Source organism: Adiantum capillus-veneris, chromosome 18 (assembly GCF_014529385.1).
Source record: "Adiantum capillus-veneris isolate H3 chromosome 18, ASM1452938v2, whole genome shotgun sequence".
Taxonomy (NCBI): domain Eukaryota; kingdom Viridiplantae; phylum Streptophyta; class Polypodiopsida; order Polypodiales; family Pteridaceae; genus Adiantum; species Adiantum capillus-veneris.
In genome coordinates, this window is record NC_140948.1 from 68,568,874 (window position 1) to 68,593,561 (window position 24,688).

Consider the following 24,688-nt stretch of genomic DNA (forward strand, 5'->3'; position numbering starts at 1 on the left):
CCCATCTATATCCACTACTGTGAGGCATAGACTGACTGCCCAGGGGCCTGATGTGTCTCAGAGTAGAAGACGATGTCTCTTCCCCTAAAACTATCCTCAAAAGCACCCACATCAAGGCGCTTAGATCCATTACAATTCGAGGTGGCAACTTTGAGTGTGGTCCCATAGGCCTCGCACCGTCATGTGGAGCGCCACTCTACAATCACCACCCGACCATCTTTGTAGAAGGCTGTCTTTCCCTTCTCCCTTGCCGCTTGAATCTCTGGCATTACCTCTCTCATATGTGCAAGCTGTGTGAGAGTGAGGTGATCTCCAAGGAATATGCCCGTTTTCTTTTAGTGTAGGACACCTCTTCAAGAAGTCCTTCTTTGCCTCCATGGATGGGAAACGGATGATTAAAGCTCTCTCTTTTGAAGTTTCCCCATTTCCTTCCCTACCCTCCATGCCTTTGTATGAGTAGCCTCACTACCCATCATGCGGAGAAGTTCTTCGACTTCCCCTTCCACATCATCTCGATCTATTAGACCGTTTACTCTTATATGCAAAGCTCTAGTTTTCCTTCGCTGCTCTTCTTCTAGAGTCATGTTGATGATTGTAGGAGTGGGGACAGATGTGGTTTCTTTCCCTTTCCCTTTCTTAGCGACGTCTATCCATTTCTCGGCTTCATCCGCCTTCTTCTGTGTCTTCATGATCACATCCATCTACGAAGACGTCTTTACCACATTGTGTTTCTTCTCCTCTTTGATCATCTGTACCTGCTCCTTGATGACCTTGATTTCCTCTATCATCGAGGGTTGGAATTCCCCTTCCTCTAGTCCACTGCTTGCTCTATCAGCAAGCTCTCGCTTGAGGGTTGAGACCTCTTCTTTAAGTGCTTTGGAATCCGCCTTAAGTGCTTGTAGCTGTGCGTGCAAGTCCTCTTTCTCTTTCTTTCATTACGCCCCTTCGTTGAGAAACATTTGAAGAAGGTTGGCCTTCTCTTTCCACCATCCCTCCGTATCTGCTTTCCATTCTTTCATCTCCCTTTCCACTTGTGTTATCCGCTTGTTTGTAAGCAAGGTTGGCTTCGTATGGGGCTTACACACTGGCGAAGCGCTCATGACCTCCATAAAAAACACAATCTGCACTTCTGCAAGACAGGCCAACCCACTATATCCACATTACGCATACATCCATGTCCCGAATAATGCATACATATGTTTTCCTCTTTTTTGATTTTCTGTCAAAGCTGTTCTGTATTTTGTAAATCTGCAGCTCTGAAGCTGAATTTCTGAGCTCTGAATTGCGTTCAAAATCTGTAAATCTCTGGTTGTGTGTGTGTGTGAGAGAGAGAGAGAGAGAGAGAGAGAGAGAGAAGCAAGCAGCCCCCCTCCTCGCTTAAGCAACCTCTGTGTTTAAGTAGCCCCCCCCATGCTTGATAAAAGGGTTATCTACGGCTGATTTTCTGTCCTAAGGTTTTTAATCGATAACTGCTGACGCGTAACTTTGTACCTGCGCAAAAGATTGACGTTGAACGCTGGGCTGAGGGGGGGAGGGGGAGCGCTGGGCTGAGGGGGAAAGAGAGAGAGAGAGAGCACGTGCACGCTACAGAGCAGCAGCAATGGTGCCTGGGCTGAGAGAGAGAGAGAGAGAGAGAGAGAGAGAGAGAGAGAGAGAGAGAGAGATAACCTCTCAGAAACCCATTGCTTGTAGGAGCATGTGCCGAGGTGTGGATTCATCTCCTTTGGCTGCGAGAAAAGGACATCTCTGCCTAAACACCTTTGTGACATTCTCATGTACTTTTGGGTGTTTGAGTCAAGAATCTTTTGCTGAAAAGATACTGGTGTTCAGCTGGTAACAAATGTGGGGCATAGGAGGGGGCCTAAGTCATCCACACAATTGCCAATGTCATGTCTTTATGGAGCCTGGTAGCTCAGCTGAGGCTGAGAGAGAGAGAGAGAGAGAGAAGATGACACCAGAATAGGGTTTCGACCAACCATCTCAAGGGTCCTTTGATTCTATTTCCAGAGTGGAAGTTGCTTCCTATTGCATAAAGGAGTTCATACAAGCAATAGTACCTGTTGCTCATGCAAGGTTGTACATCTATGACTCAAGGCTGATGATGTACCTTTATGATGACTCCAAACTAATAGATGTACTGGCAGGGCACCATAAACTAGGTGTAGACTTTCCTCAATTGTCTACTCCTCTCCAGACTTTGGGATTGATGGGTTCTTAGCATGACAGCAGCTCTCTCGCCAAAACCGTTCTCAGTGCTATTCATCATAGATTATGTCCAGCACTTATTGTTAGGACTACATGAAATCCTTTGCTATCAATACATGAAGTACGAAGTGTGCAAGATGTCATAGAGATTGCTCAGAATGCCTATTTTATTCCTGTAGATAAGGTAAATGCAGTTGAAGAGGAGGAGCTTGGTTCAGATGCGATTTGGCATAAAAAACAGAGGGAGGAGGAAAAGCCAAAAGCTACCTCCAATACCCATGATAATGCCAAAAGGAAGCGGACTGCGCCGCCGACTTTCACGCAAGGAAACATTGTAGAAGAGAAGAAGATCATGGTTCAAGCAGATGGTTCAATAGTGAGGAAGGGCCTAAGATTGCACAATAACCTTTTCCTTGATAAGAATGTGCTCCCCTGCTGCCTGCACGTGCTCCTGGTTTCACACTCTCTATATGTATAGTTGTTAAATAAAGAGTTCTGACATTCATGCTCACACAAAGAAACTCAAACATGCAAGCGTACTTTAAACACAAGTAATCTAATGTGACAAGTTTAAGCCTTCAAAGGCAACGCTTTGTTAAAACTCAGTTCACATATTCGATCATAAGGGAGAGATGGAACGGCCCTCCTAGTTGGCCGGGTGGCTCTATCTCACCTCCTTTATTCGGATATTTGTTTTTTCCGTGTGTGTTTGAATTTATATGTATTTGCATTATAGAATGTGAAGGCTTTAATACACTTGTAACAATGTGCTGAGAAACTATTACTGGCAGCCTGAAGCTTTGAGAGCACTTCTTGACTTACTTGAGGAATAATGGAGAGACGTTGGCGTAGGTCATCAAGTCCAACAAACTTGATATTTACACCATCAATAAGGATGTCTCCACCACAACGTTCATTCTCAACCATTCTGAATAACGCTGCAGCCAAGCTTGACTTTCCAACACCAGTGCGGCCTAAAATACCTATTTTCTCCTTTGCATTGATCTGCTAAAGCAGCATTAGATTAACCACTTTGTGCAAAACAACGTCGTGAAATTTGTGAGAGAAAAAAAGCTACCTTGAATGAGACCTCATTTAAGACAGGTGGTAAATCTACTCTATAAGTCATAGTATACTTCACAAACTCAATTTCTCCTCTTGAAGGCCAATTTTCTTCAATGATCCCTGGTGCAGTATGGGGTTCAGCTTCGGTAGCTAGATTGGCATAAGCATTGATTCTCTCTACACTTGTTAAATAATTCTCAACTTCTGCTGCTTGTCGAACGGCAAATTGTATAAACCCAGTCACCTGCATGCTTTGAACTATAACAACACCTGAAAAGGAAAGGGATGCTATAAATTGATACAAAGACCTTGGAAAAGAGGAAGCACATCATTGTGGGTTCCATTTTCAAAGAGTACCAAAGGCGAGATAATTGTTGATCTCCCTGAGCTAAGAAGGCCTCAACTATGTTTAAATGCGACGCATAAACAAAAAGTGACCAAAAGAAATCCTCAAGCTTGATTTTAAAAGTTGATCCCTTGAAAAGACCAGACGTAGAATCACCGTTCAAAACTAATAGGATTCATAGCTATTGAAAGTATTTCACCTCCACACATAAAAAAAAACACGTAGTTAGCATTGGTTCAAACATGCCTGTTATTGCTCGTAACAACTGCTTGCTTTTATTTGACAAACATAAAGATCTTAACCACTATATTTAAAACTAAATAATAGAAAAGTACCTGCTAGTCCTGCGGTAATGGAGTGCCTCAAAACGACAATGAGTAGAGAGGCCAATGTCACACACATACATGTTGCAAAATCCAACCTTATCCCTATCCAGCGAGACATATGTACAAACAATATATATGATCGATGATTTTCATCGATTAAAGAATTAAATATATTATGCATTATTGTTTGGGTGCCATATGCACGGACTGAAGTAATTCCCTGAAACCAGAAAAGAAACAAGGTTTATGATCAGTCCAATAATGTTGGTTTGAATTAAAGACTCAGATAACCAAGACACATGTGAAAATAAGTTAATTTTTTGTTGTTTCTGCATAAACATGTGCAACCACTTTTAAGACCTGAATAAATAACCAGACCTCCTGTTTCAGAAGAACAAAGGTGCCTGATATGGCTAAGCATTGGAGCATTTGGTTGTCCCCTATAGCTGTGCTTTCGCTAGAATGGGCTTTTGGTTCAAAAAGTCTGCATGTTCATCAGCCTGTGCAGGCACTTCCTATCGCTGAAACGGCACCCCTTTAGGGCTTGCTTAGAATCAAAGATCTGAAGGCAACAACATTTTGGTTTGCAGGCATAGAAAGCTAACTATACTGAGTACCCCAAGAGTTATCTCCCCTGCAGGAGAGTAATCACCTAATTGTTGATGTGGTGACCAGCTTGTTCATGTGTTGACCAGCCAGGTGACATGCCAGACTGATGATGTGGCACGTTGCATGGCTGGCTGATGTGGCAGCTTGCATGCGCAGGTATCCACATGTGGCACTTGTTGCATGACTGTTGGGAAGTCTACGCTTGTCCAGTTGTTACATGGGAAAGTTTCCATATGGGCAGGTATTGCACAGCAAGTGTCCGCTTGGACAGCTCTTGCATGGGAAATTCAACATCAGTAGTTGTTTTTGTACTATGTGACAAGTGGCTCGATTTTTTGAGAAGTTACTCAATAAGTGGCTCAATTGCTTTCAAAGCTGTCTATTTAAAGGGCTTCAAGCCAGCTGTAGCTCAGTTTTGAAGAGACTAAATTTGGGTAACTCTCTCTCTCTCTCTCTCTATCTTCCGGTAGTTTTCGGTGGACCGGTGTTTTCACTGAGGAGAGCATCAGAGACTAGACTGACGAGAGCATATGCAGCCTTGGGAGGACTGGAGAGGATGTGTTCGCAGGTTCAGTTTCAGAAACCGCGAACAAAGCTCTGGCTTTTTGACACTCTAGTGACTTCAGCTATGCTCTACGGAGTTCAGGTATGGGGACCCTCAGAAGACCATCATGGGAGATCTGGCAACACAGATTGATGGAGATATATGGAGAGGCCTTTGGTCTCTATTATTGCTAGTGTGATTCGGGCTAAGGCCTCAGTGCTGCATGAGATTATCCAAGCCGAGCTGCACTACACGTCATTGCCCGGGGTACTATGAGATACGTGGCCGCTTCCACTGTCTGTTCAGAGAGGGTTTCAGACCATTTTCTACAGTCATGAGATACGAGGATCAGAGATGTCTCAGATTGTTCTTGCTAGAGCTGCACAGACTTAGGGAGAGCTTGTTGAGGACATCAAGGGAGAGACAGTCTCAGAGACGAATCACATATTTCTTTACACCAACCAAGGGAGAGCCAGAGGAGCAGTCATCACAACAGATCTCAGAGCCCACCCACACTAGAGGTATGTTGATTGACCGAGCCATTGAGCTAGTCAGATCCAGACGCCCACGACCTTGAGGGGTCTCCCACCATCGACGAAGGCTGCAACACAAAGGATACAGATCACTCTAGCTCGACATGCAAGACGCCCAACCAGAGTACTGACCATGGAGGAGGTTGATGAGATTCGACAGCGACCGATGAGAGATTTCATTGAACCCATCAACCCCCCCCTCCCCTCCCCGCCCCCGCCCCCCCCCACCCCCCCTCTCTATCTCGTTTCAATTCCGAATCAGCTTCAGATTCATTTCCTTAGTGTTTTAGTGTTAGTTCTTTGTAATTTCCGTACTTAGACATGATATCAGATTCACCAATTGTAACTTTTTGGTCTCATAGGTCATTTTGGCCTTTCGAAGACATTAATATAACATTTCATTTCATTTCTCTCTCTCTCTCTCTCACACACACACACACAAGAAAAGTGGCTGTTCAATGGCCAATTGCCTATCACCCAGAGGAAGTACAAAAGCGAGATAAGAATGTGAGAGCTATGTAGATATCAAGATGGCATGTATGATGAATGCAAAATGAACCTGCATAATGCCCTGTGATGTGACCATGATACAGACTGAAAAGAACTGAAGATCTCGCCCAATGTGAAGAAAGGGGCATCTATGCCTCTCCGCTACCCTACAAGAGTCTGTTGAAGTATCCCACTGGTTGCGAAGAGTATGTAGCAGCTCAGCCCAAATAGCTGTTAAAGTGGTGGATGTAGGAGAAGCTGTGAGCCCAAAATGTGAGCACAACAAGCCTTCCACATGGTCCAAAGAGTGATGTTGTAGATCGTTAGTAGACACTCTTTTATCTTACTGGTGGAAGACCAAGTGATGACCTGTATCTAGAATCATCTGTAGAGTGCCTGGTCTATATCCCAATGAAGTAATCATGAAGACCCAATCTATCAGTGAGCCCCGGAAAAAGGTGTGTGATCCGAAAATTGCAAAAGCCATGACTGCCCCCTACTTCACAAAATCCAACATGAAGGCCCACTCTAATCAACAAACAACAAACTGCCCTCCACACTGGCTGAGCATATGGGCAAACTTAGAAACAGTGTCTTAGAGATTAGGCTGCAAGGGACTAACTGGCTGCCAATGAGCAACCAACCGCTAATCAAGAGGCACCTCACCTTGAAAAACCAATCTAATGTGATTGCCATGATGGCCAGCGCGTGCAATGCCAAACACCAAAGTGCCTTGCTGTGCAACAATCGGGTCGCCAGGTTAGGGTCGAAAAATGCCCACCAACCCTGATGAGAAGATAAAACAGTCCGTCTCCAAAGAGAAGCGGATATGTGAGCAAGAGCCTAAGACATAGCAGCATTACTTATGATGTTGCATTGCTTGTTATGAGATCTGAGGACGATTTCACCATCTTTGTAAAGAGGGGTTTGGACCACTTTCTCAGATCATAAACTACACAAACTAGAGATGCTTGGGGCTCTATCTTCTAGAGATATGCCGGTTTAGAGAGACACTCTTGAGGAGCAGAAAGCGACAAACAAAGCAGTGGCCTGGAGAGAGCTGAGGGATTTCTTTACTAGCACCACTCAAGATGGTGCTGAGCGGCAATATCATATATCCCCTCGACAAGGTATATTGCTTGATCGAGGAGTCCAGTGTGGCAATTCAAGATGCCCAAGGCCTCGGAGATCTATGCATAGGTGGTGTGCACACATGAGGATACAGGGTATCATCGCTCAAGACCTGGCGAGACCTCCGCAGCTTTTCACCATGGAGAAGACTGACGTTATGCTGCAACGGTCTATGCAAGAGTTCATGAGATGACTCATAATCCCCCCCCCCCCCCCCCCCCCCCCCATTAGTGTCTCGTCCTTATTGCCATACCCCATTCTACAATTTGTAACATGAGATTGTATCCTACTTTCCTACTAGCCTCATTACCTTTCCTACTCGGATTGTTTAGGATCTAGGATCTTTCCTTTTATGCTTTATCTCGGATGATTGTATCATCTAAACAATCATTTTGTCTTACGATACAATCCCAATAGGAAAGGTGGTGAAGATTTTGGCCTTATTAAGTAAATTCGGCCTTTAAAAAACATTAATGTAACATTTCATTTCACTTCTCTCTTTTTGTTTCTTCCTTAGACGGTTGTATCACATCTGATACGGTTGTAACATTTGGTCTCATAGGTCGCTTTGGCCTTTTGGAGACGTTGATATAACAATTCAATTCTCTCTCTCTCTCTCTCTCTCTCTCTCTCACTCAACACACACACACACACACACACACACACACACACACACACACACATGGCTAGTTATAGCGTGTTGCTATTTCCTTGGTATAATTACCTTGGGATTGGTGGCCTGAGGTCTTTGGTGAAAAAAAAGGCTTGAATTCACTTGGTGAGTTTTTGGGAAGATCTTAGTAGGTGGTACCTTAATGGTACCTAACCCTTAGTAGTTAAATAGGGTTATGAGGTTTGGGCGGGTTGCCTGGCTCTGTTAACTCTGTCCTCTTCTGCGTAATATCACGGTGGCTCCCCCTTGGCGGGTCTACGCTACAGCGCTCTCTCTCTCTCTCTCTCTCTCTCTCTCTCTCTCTCTCCGTGTACAAGGCGGCGCTGCTGTATCTTCTCCCTCATAAAGCTGGGCTTGCCATATTGCTGTGAAGGAATGTGGCCACTGTACAAGGTTGCGCTGCTGTATCTTCTCCCTCTTGAAGCTGGCCCGCCATACTACTGTGAAGGAATGTGGCCACTAGCACCAAACCCTATAAAGGTGAGCTTCCATGCTCACTTAGCATTGGTACTTTGTGCTTTTGAGGTGTGCGTGTGTACTTGTGAGTAGTTGTACATTGGGATTGTGAGGGTGTTACCCGCAAAGGGTTTAGGGTTAAGTAGTCGGCTGTATGGAAAAAGGCAAGGATAAACAGGCTATTGTGGAGTTGGCTGCTCCGATTCAATCTCAGGTGACTTATGGCATTGATATGGACTACTGTTCGAACTGTTTGGATGTGTTGTGATTCACTTGTTGTTATGGTAATATTCCTCGTGCATATACCGGAATGTGTACATGAATGGCAACTTCTATTGAACCTTTTGTATCTACGGCAGTGTTTTTTTACTCGCCTTTCGAGTTTAGGAAATGCTCTCAATTTATGAATGCCTTTTCATAAGCATGTATATGAGTACCCTTTTGGTATCTGCGGCTTTGGTTTTGTAATTCCCTTTCGAGTTTAGGGATATTTGTCAATGCATATCTACGATCTTGTCATAGGCAGGTAAAAAAAATCATTGAAAGGTGGTATCTTCTTTCAATACTGGATAAATGTTGCCTTGAATTTCTTTTTCAACTAAAAATTAATGATGGAAGTTCTTCTTAATACTTGGTGTGACCGAATATGGTAGGGTTGACCTACTTGTGGGGTGTAAAACAGCGGCTTGGTATATTTTATTAAGGCTGCCGCAGCGATTATTCTACTGATGATGTGCCTTTGGGTTTGTTATCAAGCGTACCATTCTTGCTCAGATACGATCTATGCCGTTTTCGTGTTGTGTATATAGATCTTTTGCAAAATTGCTTAACTTGGTCAAATATGGTTATAAACGGTTGGTTGTGAACATGGTTAAGATTGATTGTGGTCGAATATGGTTAAGAATAAGGTTGTGGAATATGGCAGATAAGGTTATAAATGGGTTGCTCATGAGGCCGTAAATGGTTGCTTATTGCATCAAAGTTATGGGCCTTGGAGGCTCACTCCCCTAGCTTTTGGAACAAATGTGGAACTATGGAATATCCCATCTATATGTAGTATGATTTAGGGGATGTTACAGGTGACTCCGAAGTATAGATTAACTACACGTATGAGCACTGTCACTGACCCATAAAAAATAGCGGCAATTAATGCCAAACTCTGTAAAGTCAAGAAACAGGTATATGTGGCCCACTTCGAAGCTACATTGTCTCTTAAAACTCGTTTCCGGCCTTATCTCATGAATGAGAGCTTGCAAAGCAAAAGGGGTTCCAAATGTTTTTTCCCCTTGTAAATGAAACCATCTCTGAATATATGAGTAGCTTTACCTTTCTTATTATTTATCTTTGAAAGCAAACTAGTTGGGTGACATCTATAACATGTGGAATACCCATGCATCACCTGCATACAATGCCAATGCTAAGTAAAAGTTGTGTTGTTTCCATGGGTGCACATGAGGGTTACCTTCTCAACTATGGTTTTCAAAGTACCTTGGCTTGAAGATGGCGGATTTATATATCTTCAGGCTCTTGATTCTCTTGTACTTATGTATAAAGTCTGTGTTGTACTATGAATGGGAATTATACCACCTTTTTATTGACATAGTTTCTTGTGTCTTTTGAAATTTGAAAGGATTCTTTGGTGTTTATATTATAATGTTACTGGAATACACACACGCGCGCTCACACTTTTTTTGTTGTAAATCTTGATCTAATTTACAAGTGGAAAACCTCAAAGCGAGGAAAACCCACAATAAAGAGTACAAAAGATGGAGCATTGTGATGCTTCGAAAGCTAGAAACAATCAAAGAAAATCCTATAGGATTCAAAAGAGATGTCCCTCACATCATAAGCATAATGTAGTGCTTGTCCAAGTGAAAACCTGAAGTAACGGAAAGGGTCAATTGCTAGTGCATGAAACATCTGAGAGTTACGTTGGTGCCATATGGTCCACATAACCCAAAACCTAACTCAATTGAAGAAGACCTCAAACGGAGATTATGGCGGTTGGAGGACTCCAAAAATCGAGAACTGTCTATGAAAGATTCCGGATGGGAAACGAAGGCACAGAGTAGAGAACACCTGTCTGATGAAAGTCCAGGAGCAGTGGCAATCCCAAATCAATGCGTAACAGACTCATGAGCCCCATGACATTGGACAAAATGAGAGGAGGTGATGCATTGTACATGCAACAAATTTCCAACCGGTAGAGCACCCACCATGCATCGCCATAAGAAAATGCGTTCCTTGAGTGGTAGGTGATCCTTTCAAATACGAGATAGCGTTCTTTGCCCACAACTGAGACTTGGAGAGTGACCACAGTTGATTTCCATGAGATACAATCCTTGCATCAGATTGCAACAAAGCATAAATTGACCCAGTTGATATGCAATCCTACCTAGTATGGGTGAGATGCCAATTAGAAGGTAGAGAGTCCTCATGTAATGGAGGCACTGGAGGAACATCGACAAGTAAACGCTGAATTTGCTGCCACAAATGCCGATAATGAGGTCCCAACTCATAACGAAGAGTGGCAGTAGGAAAAGAAAAAACCTGTCCCAAGTCATCCACAAGTTGATCAACCTGGCAAATCCCTTTTTGCGAAAGAAAGTATGCTTGTCGAGGAGAGCGCTGAACCAGAGTAAGAGAGAATGCTTTACTTTAGTGGATGCTCTCCAATCGAAGTGAGTTACCTTGAGGAGATTGACGACCATGCCAGGATAAGTACGAGGTATCAACCTTCCAATTTGCAACAATAGACAAAGTCAAGGGACATCTCAGAATATGGCCATCAAGCTGGCCATCAAGCTGCCCAAAGATGACATCCCAATATGAAGGGTGCCAATGACCAAAATACAGCATGACAATACCCTTGCATAAATGTGAAACCTGTTTTGCTGATCCAACAAAACAGGCAATAGCATAGCTTTCTGGGCCAAAACCTGCGGACATAAATCCAAAATGTTAATCACTCCCAATTGCTTAGGTGTGAGTAATCTATCCATGGAGAAAAACCGCAATCCCTTCTTGTGGGAGGATGTGCGCAAAAAATGCTCCAATATACACAGAAGAGACCTAAGGCATTGTTGAGGCTAGGATAAAAGCGGTAAATAGAATTGCACATAAGCCATCATAATGCATTTGACAATTCTGAGATGCACATGCAATGGCTAGGTTGATAATCTCCAATAGCTGAGCTTTAAGTGCAACCTTTGGAGCACCTAGTTGAGTTTCTGCGCCGCAAACACATTTCAACCGATCAGATATCCAAGGTGGCGTACTATGGTTTGAAGGCGAACAACCTCCCTTGGTTATAGAAGCTTGTGCCAATCGAATTCATTTAGAGGCAGCAACTTGGTTTTACGAAAATTAACATGTAGTCTAGCTGCCAAGCCAAATAAATGCAAAGCATACATAATCTGCTGTACATCCTCCTTATCGTTTCTGGGCATGAAAAGAGAGTCAGAAACATAGGTGTCTTCTATAAATTGTTCACCAGAAGGTAGAGCCAGACCATGCAAATGGCCTGAGGTAGTTAGGGCCTCAAGATGCAACAACAAGGGGTGCGAAGCAATGGCATAAAGGAAAGGGCTAAGAGGACACCCTTGTTTGATTGAACGCCCTAGAGCCCAAGCATTTGTGAGAGAACCACCCAGCAAACCTGCAGAAGTGCTCTGAGCATACAAGAGAGAGACCACCTGTGAGATTTTCGGCCCAAAACCTAGCCTTTTTTTTTTCGAGAAAAAGATTCTTGTATTAGTCAATAAAACCTGCCCATAGGGCTACAAATCACCTTTACTAGAGAGGTCTACATCAAAAGCATGGGGAGACTCTCCCAGTGAGTGAACAAAATATGTACAATGAGACTAAATCACAAAATGGGAGGAGGAAAGAGCCACACAGGTGGCTGGCTGGTAATGCCATCTGGGTGCACCTTGGACCATGGTGGAGAAAAGCCTTGGGCGCCAAAGACCCTCTTTGTGCTCCCGCAAGTGGTCGGAGTTGCCGTGAAGTCTCGAACCGACCCCTGAGAGTGTGAATTAGCTCCGACCAAAAGTCATGAACAGTCTCCGCCGGTGGAACAGGGTGAGCCTCAAAGATGTGGAAGCAGCAAGCCCGCCAAATGAACCAGAGCGTTAGACCACAGACGAGCTCCCAACACACTTCTCTCACTGCACCACTCCTGGGGGGTAAGCTCTATGGCAGGCTGAAGTGTAGGACGACCCCCCTGATTCACTATCCTCCTGCTGGTGGAGACTAGCTCAAAATGGAGTGTAAGGCCTGTGAGAGTGGACCAGGCAGCCCAAGTATACTGTCGCGCTGTGGAAAGAGCTGGCATCAGTCGAAGAACCCGAAGCCAAACCTGTTGTGCCATGGGGCAGTTCCACAGACAGTGACGCTTACTCTCCAAAGGATGGTCGCAAGCTGCACAGGCTATCGAAAAGCCACTATGTACTAGCCAGCTCTCCACTGCTGTAGCTCTGTGTGCAACTAGCCACTGTAACAAAGTGACTTGCCTCGGCTGTTTGGAGTCCCACAACCGCTCCCAAAAATCTGACAAGAACTCAGCTGTGAGACCCTCCTCATGCCAATGAAGTGCTGAAGCAGGACGAGTCTCTCTCCGTGCTACCAATATGTGGCACCTCAATCCAACAATACTGAAAGAAGGGGATCCCAGGGTGATCAACTAAAGAGAATAGGCCTCTCCAAAACCACTCTCTAGAGTCCCACTGCACTCGTGCCAGAGGGCAGCTCTCCCAAGCCCAAAGCCGCCAGTGACCTGTCTCAAGATTTGCTGGGTCAGGATCTATGACACAAGTCCTCCCACAAATGCTAACTACTCGTATCCTCTGAAAACAGCACTCTGCAACCTGTGGAGCCTCTACTGAGACTTTGTGTAGGCGATCCTCTCCCTAGATCAAAACATGAGGGGTACGGACTCCAAGCAAGCACTAATTGAGATGAGGACCTCCAGTTGTGTGAAGGCCCCCATCCATTTGGGAACTGTTGTCTCTAGAGGGTGAGCCAATTAGCTGGTAAAGCCTTGGTAATGTCCTTGCACATGCTCTGCACCCCTCTCATGCCTCGTAGCTGGATGCTCTATGTCTCCTCGTACAAACCTAAGAACTGAAGCCAATCGCCGAGAGTGCGGGCTGGGCCATTTTCCATGGGACCCCAAGAAACATGAGGCCTACTACCAACCAGGTGGCCTCTCTGAGTGCTAACCATGGGGTTCCAAACCAGGGGCTGTCTCAAGCGCTCCTCCATGCAAGTGGGCTGGTGCTACTCCAGGCCACTCAGCTGCTCCCAAGACCGAAGTAGGCTCGCAGCAAACCGATCCTCCAACCTCTTGCTCAGACCAACTCTGCGCATCTTTGTAAAGATCCACCTGATGGCAGGGCTCCAAGGGCCTCCTGCATGAGGGACTTGATCTCGAAGCCGATGAAACAACAAACCCTTCCAGGGATCCTCCCTTGGAAGCAGTCCTCTGACAACAAACTTCCCAAGAAGGGCTTTGCTCTCTTGTGCTGGGTCTATGATCCCAAGCCCCCCCTGAGAACATGGTAAGGTGATGACCTGCCAGGCCACTTTGGCCTGGGCTGATTGGGTGTCGCGCCCTGACCAAAGAAAGTTCCCGACTAGCCTCTCTAGCTGGCTGATATAGGAGCTCGAGAAGATCCAGCAAGACGTGATGTACCACCTAGTAGCCAACAACACCTCGTTGGCCACTACAACTCTGCCTACCAAAGAGAGCTGTGCTGAGCTCCAATGCAACAACTTCCTCCTAATGGACAGGAGGAGGGGAGAAGTCTGCTGCTCAAGAGACAAGTCCAGGACAACCGAACAACCCAAATAGCGAACTGCAATCCGTGAGGGAATCCATCTAAAACTCACCTGGCGATCAATCAAGAGTAGGAGCACTGCCAACCCAGAAAGATACTGTCTTCCTCCAGTTGATCAGTGCTTCTGATGCACAACAAAACACCTCAAGGGCCTGCCCACACCTGTGCAGATTGGCCTCCTGGCCCTGCAAGTACAAGGCTGAGTCATTGGCAAACTCAACGTTAAGTAGCTTATCTGCCCTAATAGGGAGCTTGAGACCATGCAAGCCAACCTGCTGAGAAGTCAAGAATATGCTCATCGCCTAAGCATAGAACAGAAAAAGGAAGGTGGCTAGAGAGCAATCCTGTCTGACCGTACACGTGAGCATGAAGCATTCCTCTCTTCCCTGTGCCAAGAGCACCCCACTATGTGCATGCCTGTAGAGAGCTGACACACCTCTGATCCAAGCATTTGAGAAACCCATCCTGCATAGAGTGCCCTGTAGGAAGTCCCAGTCAACTCTATCGTAGGCCTTCTCAAAATCGAGGAGTATCACCATATCCTCTCTACAGAGACACGCGAGGGCAAAATGCCTCCCAGAAAGTGAAGATGTTGTCAAGGATACTACGCTCCTTGACAAAACTTGTCTAGGTCCCATGTATAATGGTCTCGAGTAGTGGCCGAATCCTCAAGCTCAGAGCCTTTGATAGAATTTTGTAGGATGAGTTGAGGATAGTGATGGGTCCCAGTGTCGAATCTCATCCAAGCAGTCACACTCCTTGGGAATAAGGTAGATCATTCCCTCACTCATGCTGTCAGGCATCTTGCGAGTGTCAAAAATGTATTGGAATGCGCTTCAAAGATCTGAACCAAGCAAGTCCCAGTACTCTAAGAAGAAGTTGGGAGAAACCATCCTGCCCCGGACAACTACCACGGGGGAGTGCTCTGAGGGCCTCATGGAGCTCCTTTAGTTGGAGAGGGAGCTCAAGTCTCTGTCGCATCTCCTCAGTAATAAGGCAAGGCATCTGTGCCCAGGCCTGCTCTCTGCATGAATCTTGACGCTCTGACTGAGGCTCAGCTGACAATAGAACACGGTAAAAGTCAGTAGCGATTGCACGCATATCCTCAGGTTCTGAAACAACTTACCCGTCGGGTCTCCTCAACTTGCTGACACTGGTGTGCGCATGGCGTGGCCCCACCATCTCAAAAAACTCCCCAGTAACTCTGTCACCCACCTGGGTCCATTGAGATGCCTGCCGATGGAAGGCAAACTCATGCCGCCGTCTAGCCTACTGCATTTGCTTCTCCAACCAAGGACTGTCTAGATGCTGCTCCTGCATTCTCTACAAGGAAGCAATGCCCCATTGGAGATGCTGCTCCTCCTCCCAAGCGAGCTGTAGACTCCTGGAGGAAGAAGCGACTAAGCTCAACCAGTCCAGAGGCCACTTTGCTAGCAGGAATGTCCTGTGTGTCCAAGCTTTCTGTCCAAAGTGCCTGCACTCGCTCTCTAAGCTCTATATCCAGCAAGACCCTCTCAGGGATGCGTAGCATCGCACCCCCCCTCCTTTGTCTGTTTGTCACGGTGAGAGTCACTGGCGCATGGTCGGAAAAAGTAGCCCCTGCCAAGATGCAAACAGATCCCCCGTGTCACAGATATGGTCACTGGTGTAGAAGCAATCTACCCAAGATAGATTCACTCCTCTTACTCAGCGGTCAAAGCAAGAGAAAGACAAGCTGTCTGGGGGCCTCACAAAGCCCGAGTGCTGCCAAACATCAGAAACCCTCAAAAGTCATACATAGGCGCTCCCAAGCTTCCAACTCAGCTCCATGCACAGTAGCATGGTCATCTCCAATCCTATTAGAGGGACTCTCCAACATGTTGGAAGTCACCCCCAACACACCACTACTGTGCATGCGGCAAAGACTCTACAATATGAGACCAAAACTCTGCTCGTGGACTTGCCACATTGGGCGCATATATGTTTAGGAAACCCATGAGGCATCCTTGAACCTGCATAGTAATCCACTGAGCCCTACTTGGCACAATAATACCTCTACCCAGATTGGCCTGCTGCCATGAGTCCGCAATAGTCCTTGGATACCTCTAGGCCCAAACGCAATTGACCAAAATGTCTCATAGCGACCACGCAAAATCTGACCATATCGTCTAATGCGGCTCTCACAGAGACGATGCTCTTGTAGCATAAGAATATCGATCTCACCACCCACAAGGCATCGTTGAAGCTCCTGACGCAACCGACCCCTCTCATGCTGAAACTGTGGTCCTCCTAATCCCTGCACATTCTATGAGACGATCCTCATGGAGTCAGTGAGAGAAAACAGATGCTGCAACTGCAGCCAACCTCGCTATCTTAGAGGCCGGCTTGGATGGGGAGTAATCCACATCTGAACGACCTCTAGACAAACGCAGCTAAAGTGACTGTCCCACCCAGGCCCAAGCCGAGCGTGCAGTCCATAAGGCTACATTCTTTGTCCAAGAATCCTCATGTACAAATACATAGCAAGGGGGGCTCTGAGTGTCAGCAAACAAGTGTACCACAATGTGCCTGCGACCTGCTGCATCCGACGGGTCATACTAAACTTGGCTAAAGGCCAAAGTGTCTGTACCAGATCTGTCACTCCCAGGTCCCCTGTGTGGTGTGAGAACTCAATAGCCTGGACCTGGAGCCACTCAAGAACTGTGTGCAAGGTCCACTCTGTATGGTCCCTGCCGCACAACAGAAAGGAGAAACCTACCGCTGTATCCAGAGCCTCAGTGCCTCGGGTTGCTAAGAAGGGGACGTGAACTCGAAAGCAAGCTTCCTCCAGGTCAGAAGAAGGGTCTCCAAGGAAGGGTGTGAAGTTGTAGTCAAAGAAGTCCCATCGTCTGCAAATGTCGAAGGTGGTCAAACCACGAGGGACTTGTCACAAGATGGGCACCATGTGCCAATAGAAAAGAACAGACTGAACAGACTTTTAGCACTTCAATAATAACTGAACTGAAAGACAGGGATGACACGCAACATGGAGTGGCAGAATTCCACCCCAAAGAGTATTGGCCCCAAACCTTGGCGCCCCTTTCAGTCACAAACAGGAGCGCGTAGCAAGATAAAATATATTCGGATAAATAGGTTTTATCACTTACTACGGAAGCCAGAGGATATAGAGAGAAATAGATAGAGAGAGAGAAACAGAGAGTGAGATCGACACAGTACTGGGGACAAGAAGATGGGCTGGTCCCCCCCATAATAGTATCTTTATTACTGAGGAGAAGTCTATACAAGCACTTGAACCGAACGTATTACCACGTTCGTAAGACTTGATGGTTCTCAAAAGCCTCGGCTTCCTATTTCTAGGGCAAAACCCTATTCCAAGGAACTTCCGTTCCTTATTCCAAATCCTCAAGAATCAAGGGTTTCGCCTCTGGATCTTACCTTCCAAACTCAGAGCATGGCATCCCTGCAACTCTTTTCCGACTCTGTTTCTAGAGTCCTCTTCTTGCAGAATAACTCTGCTTTCCCGGACACGAAGTCCTTACTTGGGGAATCCCATTTTCCGGATCAAAACTTGAGAGACTACCTCTCTCCAATCCGTGGATGTTCCCAAACTCGGTATGAAACCCTTGGGCTGACCTGGCTCTACTTCCTCAGAGCGCTTTCTTTTGCAGAGGCTCATGCCTTCCTCTGCTCCTACTCCCTCACTAAAAGGAAGTACACCTACAAACAAATACTTAGAGGTCATAACATGAAAATCGTTACCTTCAAAGTCTCGACGCTCGAAATGCAACTCGGTTCTGGAAAAGCAATTCCCCTGGGAAGAGATCTCTACATAGAAAATCCTCTCTTCCAATCCTACACACAAAAGAGGTGTGTTCTCGGGTTCCTTCTCGTAAATCAGCCCCGTCTACGACGTTTTATGGGCTGAAAACAGAGAAAAACAGCAGCTTGTCGCGATGGAGACACGCTCCGTAGGCACTTCTTCACGAGCTAGAGAACTCGCGCACTGGGTCCTGGCAACATCTTGTACACTTGGGGCAGCCATGGGCATCACCCGCAACGTCTTCTTTACGGCTGAAATCTGCAGCAGCATCTTCTCCTTGCAAAAATTGGTCTTCCCCTTTGAGTGAGGGCATGTGATGCTTTTATAGCTCCTGGCCATGGCACGAATAGCTCAGCGCAGGCTGCTCGCGTAGAGATCGCAACCGTTTTTTTTTTTGGTGTGCTGTTCTGCTTGAAATAGAGAGAGAAGACGCTGGCTGATCTGTTGCCTTATTTATCAGATGGCTGCGCACTTATTAAATGGACGGACATCATATTTTCAAAATAATCTGAATTTGCCTAAAAACTCAATAAAACCTTATAAGTTAAAAACAATGCTTTCACAGCAGTTCCAAGGCGTCCCTGGATGCAATCACATGCACAGTTGCAATGCAGACATAGACTTCCTCGCGGGAAAGCATCTGCTTTCTCGAAAAGCAATCCCGCTTTCTCAGAAAGCATCTGTTTTTCCTCAAAGTTTCCTCTGAACCCATCTTCATTCAAGTGCTTGCTTTTCCTTGTGCACAATTCTAACACAGTTCGGAATTTCCTCTCGACTATGGATATTCCCTTTCCGATGCACCCGTCACCCACCTTGTGACGCATCAGGAATACCCATCACTTAGTCCTTGCCTACCGAACTTACGGTACAATATTCTTCGCGATGCTCTATGCCACCCATCCTATGAGGCATCAGAGATGTCTGTTCCCGGATGGTGGAATACTTCTTCTCGATGCTCCCTGTCACCCATCCGATGTGACGCACCAAAAGTACCCGTTCCTGGTGGCCTTATAGATATTCCCGTTCTTAGTGCTCCCGTCATTACTCTGAATGACGCACTAGGAATACTCTGCACTCAGATGTCTCAAGTGAGAAAAACCCTTTTACTTAAAATTCCAATAATTCATTTAGAATTATTTTTCTTGGTGTTCCAAGCGAGAAAACCCTCTCACTTATAAATCCAATAATTTCATTTAGACTTATTTTCCTGTTAGATAAAGCCAATTTAGCAACATCCCTCTCACTTATAAACATTGTCCTCAACTGTAGAGGTCCAACTAAACTGCCAGGGAGAAATCGGAAAGATTCCAAATCTTGCTCAATGGTGAGGGTAGAGAACTTAAAAATTAAATTAAACAAAAATTCATAATTCAATACGTACTTTACCGGTCCATGTCCTTCCTCTAGTACCTCGAGGATATCTTTCACCAATCATCAAACTTACGAGCCATGTAAGAACTCGTCATTCGCGTATTTCCAACGAATCGGAAGTTTCCTTATCTGAAAATCTGTTAAGTCAATTCCGCCTTCTCATTCCCGAGAAGAGTTATCCTGCTAGAAGTCAAGCTAGGTGTCTGTGCTTGCGCATAACCTTGCGCTATAAGTCCTGAGGATATTAAACCTCTTGTGTCCTCCCACATAGGGCATGTCGAGAGCATTAAGCTCATGTGAATCTTCCTGTGGCAGACAAAGTGTGCTATCTTACCAGAATAAGTTCTTATTCCGGGACTTTGCTTTGGGTAGGCCAATTGTTCTGATCCGAGGATCCCTTGTGCTTGCCGCATGTCTTTCCGCGTTTTTCCTCTAGCGGGTGGTTTCCACCTGCAGTGTTTTCTTTACGCCGACTTGCGTCTATTTCTTGTGGAAATCATCAAGAATTTTTCGCTTAGCAAGCATCTAGGATTGCTCGCAAAATCTTACGCATATAAAAATTCTGGCCATACCATTCTATGAACATAAGTTCAAACTCGGCCCACTTAAGGGCGAATCCACCGTAGATCTCAATGATGTTCTCCCATATGTGGTTAGGGTAATTCTTACTATTTTAAAACGGTTGGCGAATTTTACTCTTACGAACATAATGGTTCGAATTTATTCCAGCAGCGTGTAAATGCTACTTGACCTGCTCATGGAGAAATATATACCGCAACCAAAAGTTGCTACTATAATGGTAAAAGCACATAGCGTACTCAATGATCAACGACCATCAGAAAACCTCTTCTCCTTAGAGAAACTCAAATTCCTTCTCCCGAACACATTTCAAATAGAGATTCTTGTGTCGGATCATCCTTGCGCGCAAAAAGGCGCTCAAGAGAGTATAACAAACTCCCGTCCAATTTGGTTCATCTCATTCCGTTCAGTAGAAAAAAAATTCGGTTGGTAGATGACCCACCTTGGCATAGGTCTGCATCTTCGTGTGTTATCCATGTTGTACTCAAAGGTATACATAATTCTTAAGTTGTGTTAAGAGTTTTGGTGAACCTGGAAAATTACTTTCCCGTTGTAAGATCCTTAGAGCGAAGACGCTCAACCTAACGATCCCTTGGCTCGATCTTAGAGCAAAACCCGCTCATCAAATAAACTAGGATTTTAATCCTTGGACTCCTCAGGCACAGGCCATAGTCGTCGCTTGTTCCTTCCCTCGTAAAGTGAGTGTTCATTTACTTGTGCAAAAAGCACTAGCATGTCTTCCCTTACAGGATAGGGGGTGTTGGTTCATAAGGTACTCAAAAAGCTTAAGGTACCTTAAGCTTTTTGAGCACCTTAATCTCGGTTGAAATCTCGGAATGTCTTCCCTTACAGGGTAGGGGGTGTTGGTTCATAAGGTACACAATGCACTTTATGATTTCCTCAAAGATGTAACTTTGATCAAAGATCGGCCCTCTCACCTATAGTTTGAGGGTCTTTAGATTCAAAAACTTAAGAGTTAGATTGAATTCCTTACTCCAAACTTTTTCCGGATAGCAACGTATCCTTCGAGGAGAGGTAACAAATTTTTTTTGTTTCTGTGTTCAATGGTTCCCGTCCCACTCCGGGGATTAGATTCTATGTATACTAAGGTGTACACTTTCAGCTTTTATTGCTGACTCCCCCATCTGCTGCAAAGTATCTTGCAGATGCGTCTACAAAAATTCGGGCAAAAGTCCTTCGTTGAATTTCATCTTTCCTTCCTCAGAGAGGATCAAGAGTGGAGCTACCTTGGCAAGAGTGAACCACTACTTGCTTTGACTCGCTTGTGTTCCTATTGGGCAAACCAATCCCAATCTTCTTGAATGCCTTCCTCAAAAGTAGAGGAAAAAAAATTTGTCGAAAAATTCAGCCTTGAATTTAATCCAAGTCTTGTTGTAAGTTCCTTGCAGAGCTTTGGTATACCACCAAGTACTTGCAATCCCCTTGAGATGTTTGGTCACATGCCTCACCTTCAACACTTTTTAGAAATTGCCGTTTGCAAAAGCAACTTCAAACTGCCAAATGAAAGCGGTGGCTTTCGGGACATCTTCTCTTCCGTCAAAAGTATCAAACTTGACCAAGTGTTCTGAGGTCTACAAACCTTCTTCATATCCTTCCCGGAATGACTGGATTTCTAGGCTATGGTTCTGGATTGATGTTCATGGATATTTTCTAGATTCTAAAGGATCTTGAGCATTCCGCTCCTTGGATTCTCTAGGTTCTTGAGCATCATGCTCTTGTCGCCTTCTTAGAGAATCCCAAGTCTTGTGTCGACTTCTTGCAGAGAGAAAAATTTTCCCATCTCTTCGAGCTTTTCCTGCAGGGTTTAGGGTTCCACCTGCTTACTTCTCTCTTAACTTGTCATGGCTTCTTCCTGTATCTTCCCAGAGTCGTCCTCCTTTACAGAGAAAGAGAGGAGACCATGCTCTGATACCACTATCACAAACGGGAGCGCATAGCAATATAAAATATATTCGGATAAATAGGATTTATCACTTATTACTGAAGCCAGAGAATATAGAGAGAAATAGATAGATAGAGAGAGAGAGAGAGAGATAGAGAGTGAGAAGATCGACACAGTACTGGGGACTAGAAGATGGGCTGGTCCCTCCCCGTAATAGTATCTTTATTACTGAGGAGAAGTCTATACAAGCACTTGAACACAACGTATTACCATGTTCGTTCTAGAATAAGCCTTGATGGTTCTCGAAAGCCTCGGCTTCCTATTTCTAGGGCAAAACCCTATTCCAAGGAACTTCCGTTCCTTATTCCAAATCCTCGAGAATCAAGGTTCTCGCCTTTGGTTCTCACCTTCCAGACCGTGGCATGGCATCCTTGCAACTCTTTTCCGACTCTGTTTCCAGAGTCCTCTTCCTGCAGAATAACTCCGCTTTCCCAGACACGAAGTCCTTATTTGGGAATACCAACTTCCAGATCAAAACTTGAGAGACTACCTCTCCGATCCGTGGATCTACTTTGTAACAGACTTGGACACTCCAAGTCAAGGATCAACCGTGACAACACCAAATAATCACTTCAAAACAAGTCACAGATCACAATAGATTTACACTAGCCCGAGGAAGTTCCGTGTCTAGAGATATTGGCCCCAAAGACTGGCGCCAATCTTTTATATTAATCAGATCAAAGTACAAGAGAGTGGGTAGGGTTTCACTCTCAGACTCTGCGTCCAGATGCTCTGAGAAGTGAGGCCCTCACCACTAATTTAAAGGTTACAAGGGATGCCCAAAAGTAGAGCCCCAAAAGCTTCAAATCAAAAGCAATTGCTCTCTCTCTCTCATAGAGAGTCAAAACTTGAAAGCAAAAGCATTCTCTCTCTCTTTCTCATTAGAGAAAAAGCAAAATTTGCGTCGCTCATCATTTATTTATTATTATTATTTTTATAGCCTCCGCGATTCCCGAAAATTAGGGTTTTTGGCAAAAATTAGGGTTTGCAAAAATTTTAGGGTTTCTGCTGTCCGCCATGTCATCACTTTGTGACATACCCCCCTCTTGAAAGCATTGTAATCGACCGCGATTACGCCTGCAAAACCGACAAAAGCCATAAACCGTCTTAGCAGACACGGACTGTTAGTACCTACGTACTAGGAAAACACATCTAGCACATGTACAAAATCGACAGTCACATCACACGACATCACCAGACATCACAAGACATCACATGACATTCAACATTCATTCGGATCTTAGACCATTCTTTATCGGCAATGTAGCTAGCAATCACATCTAGGTCCAATCGGGCCCTCATCGATGTCCGATTGACTAACCCCTATTGCAACCATGTCTATTCGAGATCAATCAGGCCAAAATGTTGCAGTCATTTCGGCTATCAGTTCCTGCACTCAAAAGAAGTCAAGAACAAATGAGTATCATTATCACGAATTCTATTTCATAAAGTCATCCAGCAAAATATTGTCAGCTCTCAGTATCCCTGAAGCTCAAAGAGACATCAGTGACTTTAGTATCAAAATCAAGGTATTTGTTGACAAAGGAGCGGAGTAACTCCCCTCTTGTGCATCCCACTGCACCAGATCTTCGGCCAAGCTTAATTTCTGGGCTCCGTTTGGAGTAGACTATGCTTAACCAAAACATCGAGGTAAAGTTTCACAATCCGAGGAGTATCTGCTAGGTCCTCCTCCTCCATCCACTTCACATCAAATGTAGGAAAGTTCTTGAACTTAACCAAGAACCACCTTCGGATGTTACCTTTCTTCGTATCCGTATGTGCCAAAATTTGTTCAGGAACAAGGGTCTCCTCGTTTTCTTCCTCTGCGGGTTGCTCATCAGGTTCCCCATCATCAGGCACATCACCCTTAACAGGTTTCAAGAGACTCACGTGCAATGCATTGTGAATCCTCCAAGTATCTGGCAGTTTCAATCGGAAGGAGACATCATTTATCTTTTTAGTAATCTTGAAAGGTCCGTAGTATTGCATACTAAGCTTTGGAAAAAGCCTCTCCTTTCCCTTTTTCTTTCTTAGGCGTGTCTTTTCAAAACGTAAGAGCACCCAATCATCCTCCTTCAATTTCATGTCGCGACGATGGCGATCCGCTGCCTTTTTCTGTCGTTCTTGATACTTCTGCAAAGTCTCGCGAACCTTTGGCAAAAGCCGTATCCAAATCTCGCGAATATTCATCCGCTTCAAATATCTAATCTTTCGTGCTCAGAAAGGATGGAACCTTCGCAGCACTTTCAACAATCTCAAATGGCGTCTTCCCCGTCGAAGAGTGTATTTTGTTATTGTAGGCAAATTCCACCAAAGGTAAGTTCTTTTCCCATTGAGTCTTCTAATCCGAGATACAAGACTTCAATAAATCTAAAACCACTGAATTGGCAATCCCAGAGTGCCCATCAGTCTGCAAGTGGAACGATGACAAGAACTGCAACCGCGTGCCAATATTCTCCCAAATTGCCTTCCAAAACAAACTCATAAATCTGGGGTCTTTGTCGGAGACAATCGTCTCAGACGTGCCATGTAATCGAAAAATCATCATGATCATTCTGTGCTCTCGGGAGATCAAAAATGAAATCCATTTCAATATTTTCCCAGGGGTGGGTGGGTATGGGTAAAGGCTGTAACAATCCCTATGCCTTATGTCTGTCAAACTTGACCTTCTGGCATACTGCGCACAAACTCTTCCACATCCTTTTTGAGTCTCGGCCAAAAGAAGTATCTCTCTACCCCCTTCATGGTGGTAGCAATGC

At 45.1% G+C, this 24,688-nt stretch overlaps 2 protein-coding genes across 13 annotated transcripts in view; one reads left to right on the forward strand and one right to left on the reverse strand.

The window, feature by feature from the left end:
• Positions 1–24,688, forward strand: part of LOC147435839 (uncharacterized) — a 269,080-nt gene that overhangs the window by 51,249 nt on the left and 193,143 nt on the right. The gene's annotated exons all lie outside the window — the stretch shown is intronic.
• LOC147435840 (uncharacterized) overlaps positions 1–24,688 on the reverse strand; it is a 268,590-nt gene that overhangs the window by 50,816 nt on the left and 193,086 nt on the right. For all 6 annotated transcript variants that reach the window (XM_086488754.1, XM_086488756.1, XM_086488758.1 and 3 more), the window contains 3 exons: positions 3,952–4,162; positions 3,284–3,540; positions 3,028–3,210 (listed from right to left, as the gene is read on the reverse strand). In XM_086488754.1, the coding sequence (XP_086344880.1) occupies positions 3,028–3,210; positions 3,284–3,540; positions 3,952–4,162 (651 nt within the window). The remainder of the gene's footprint in view (positions 1–3,027; positions 3,211–3,283; positions 3,541–3,951; positions 4,163–24,688) is intronic.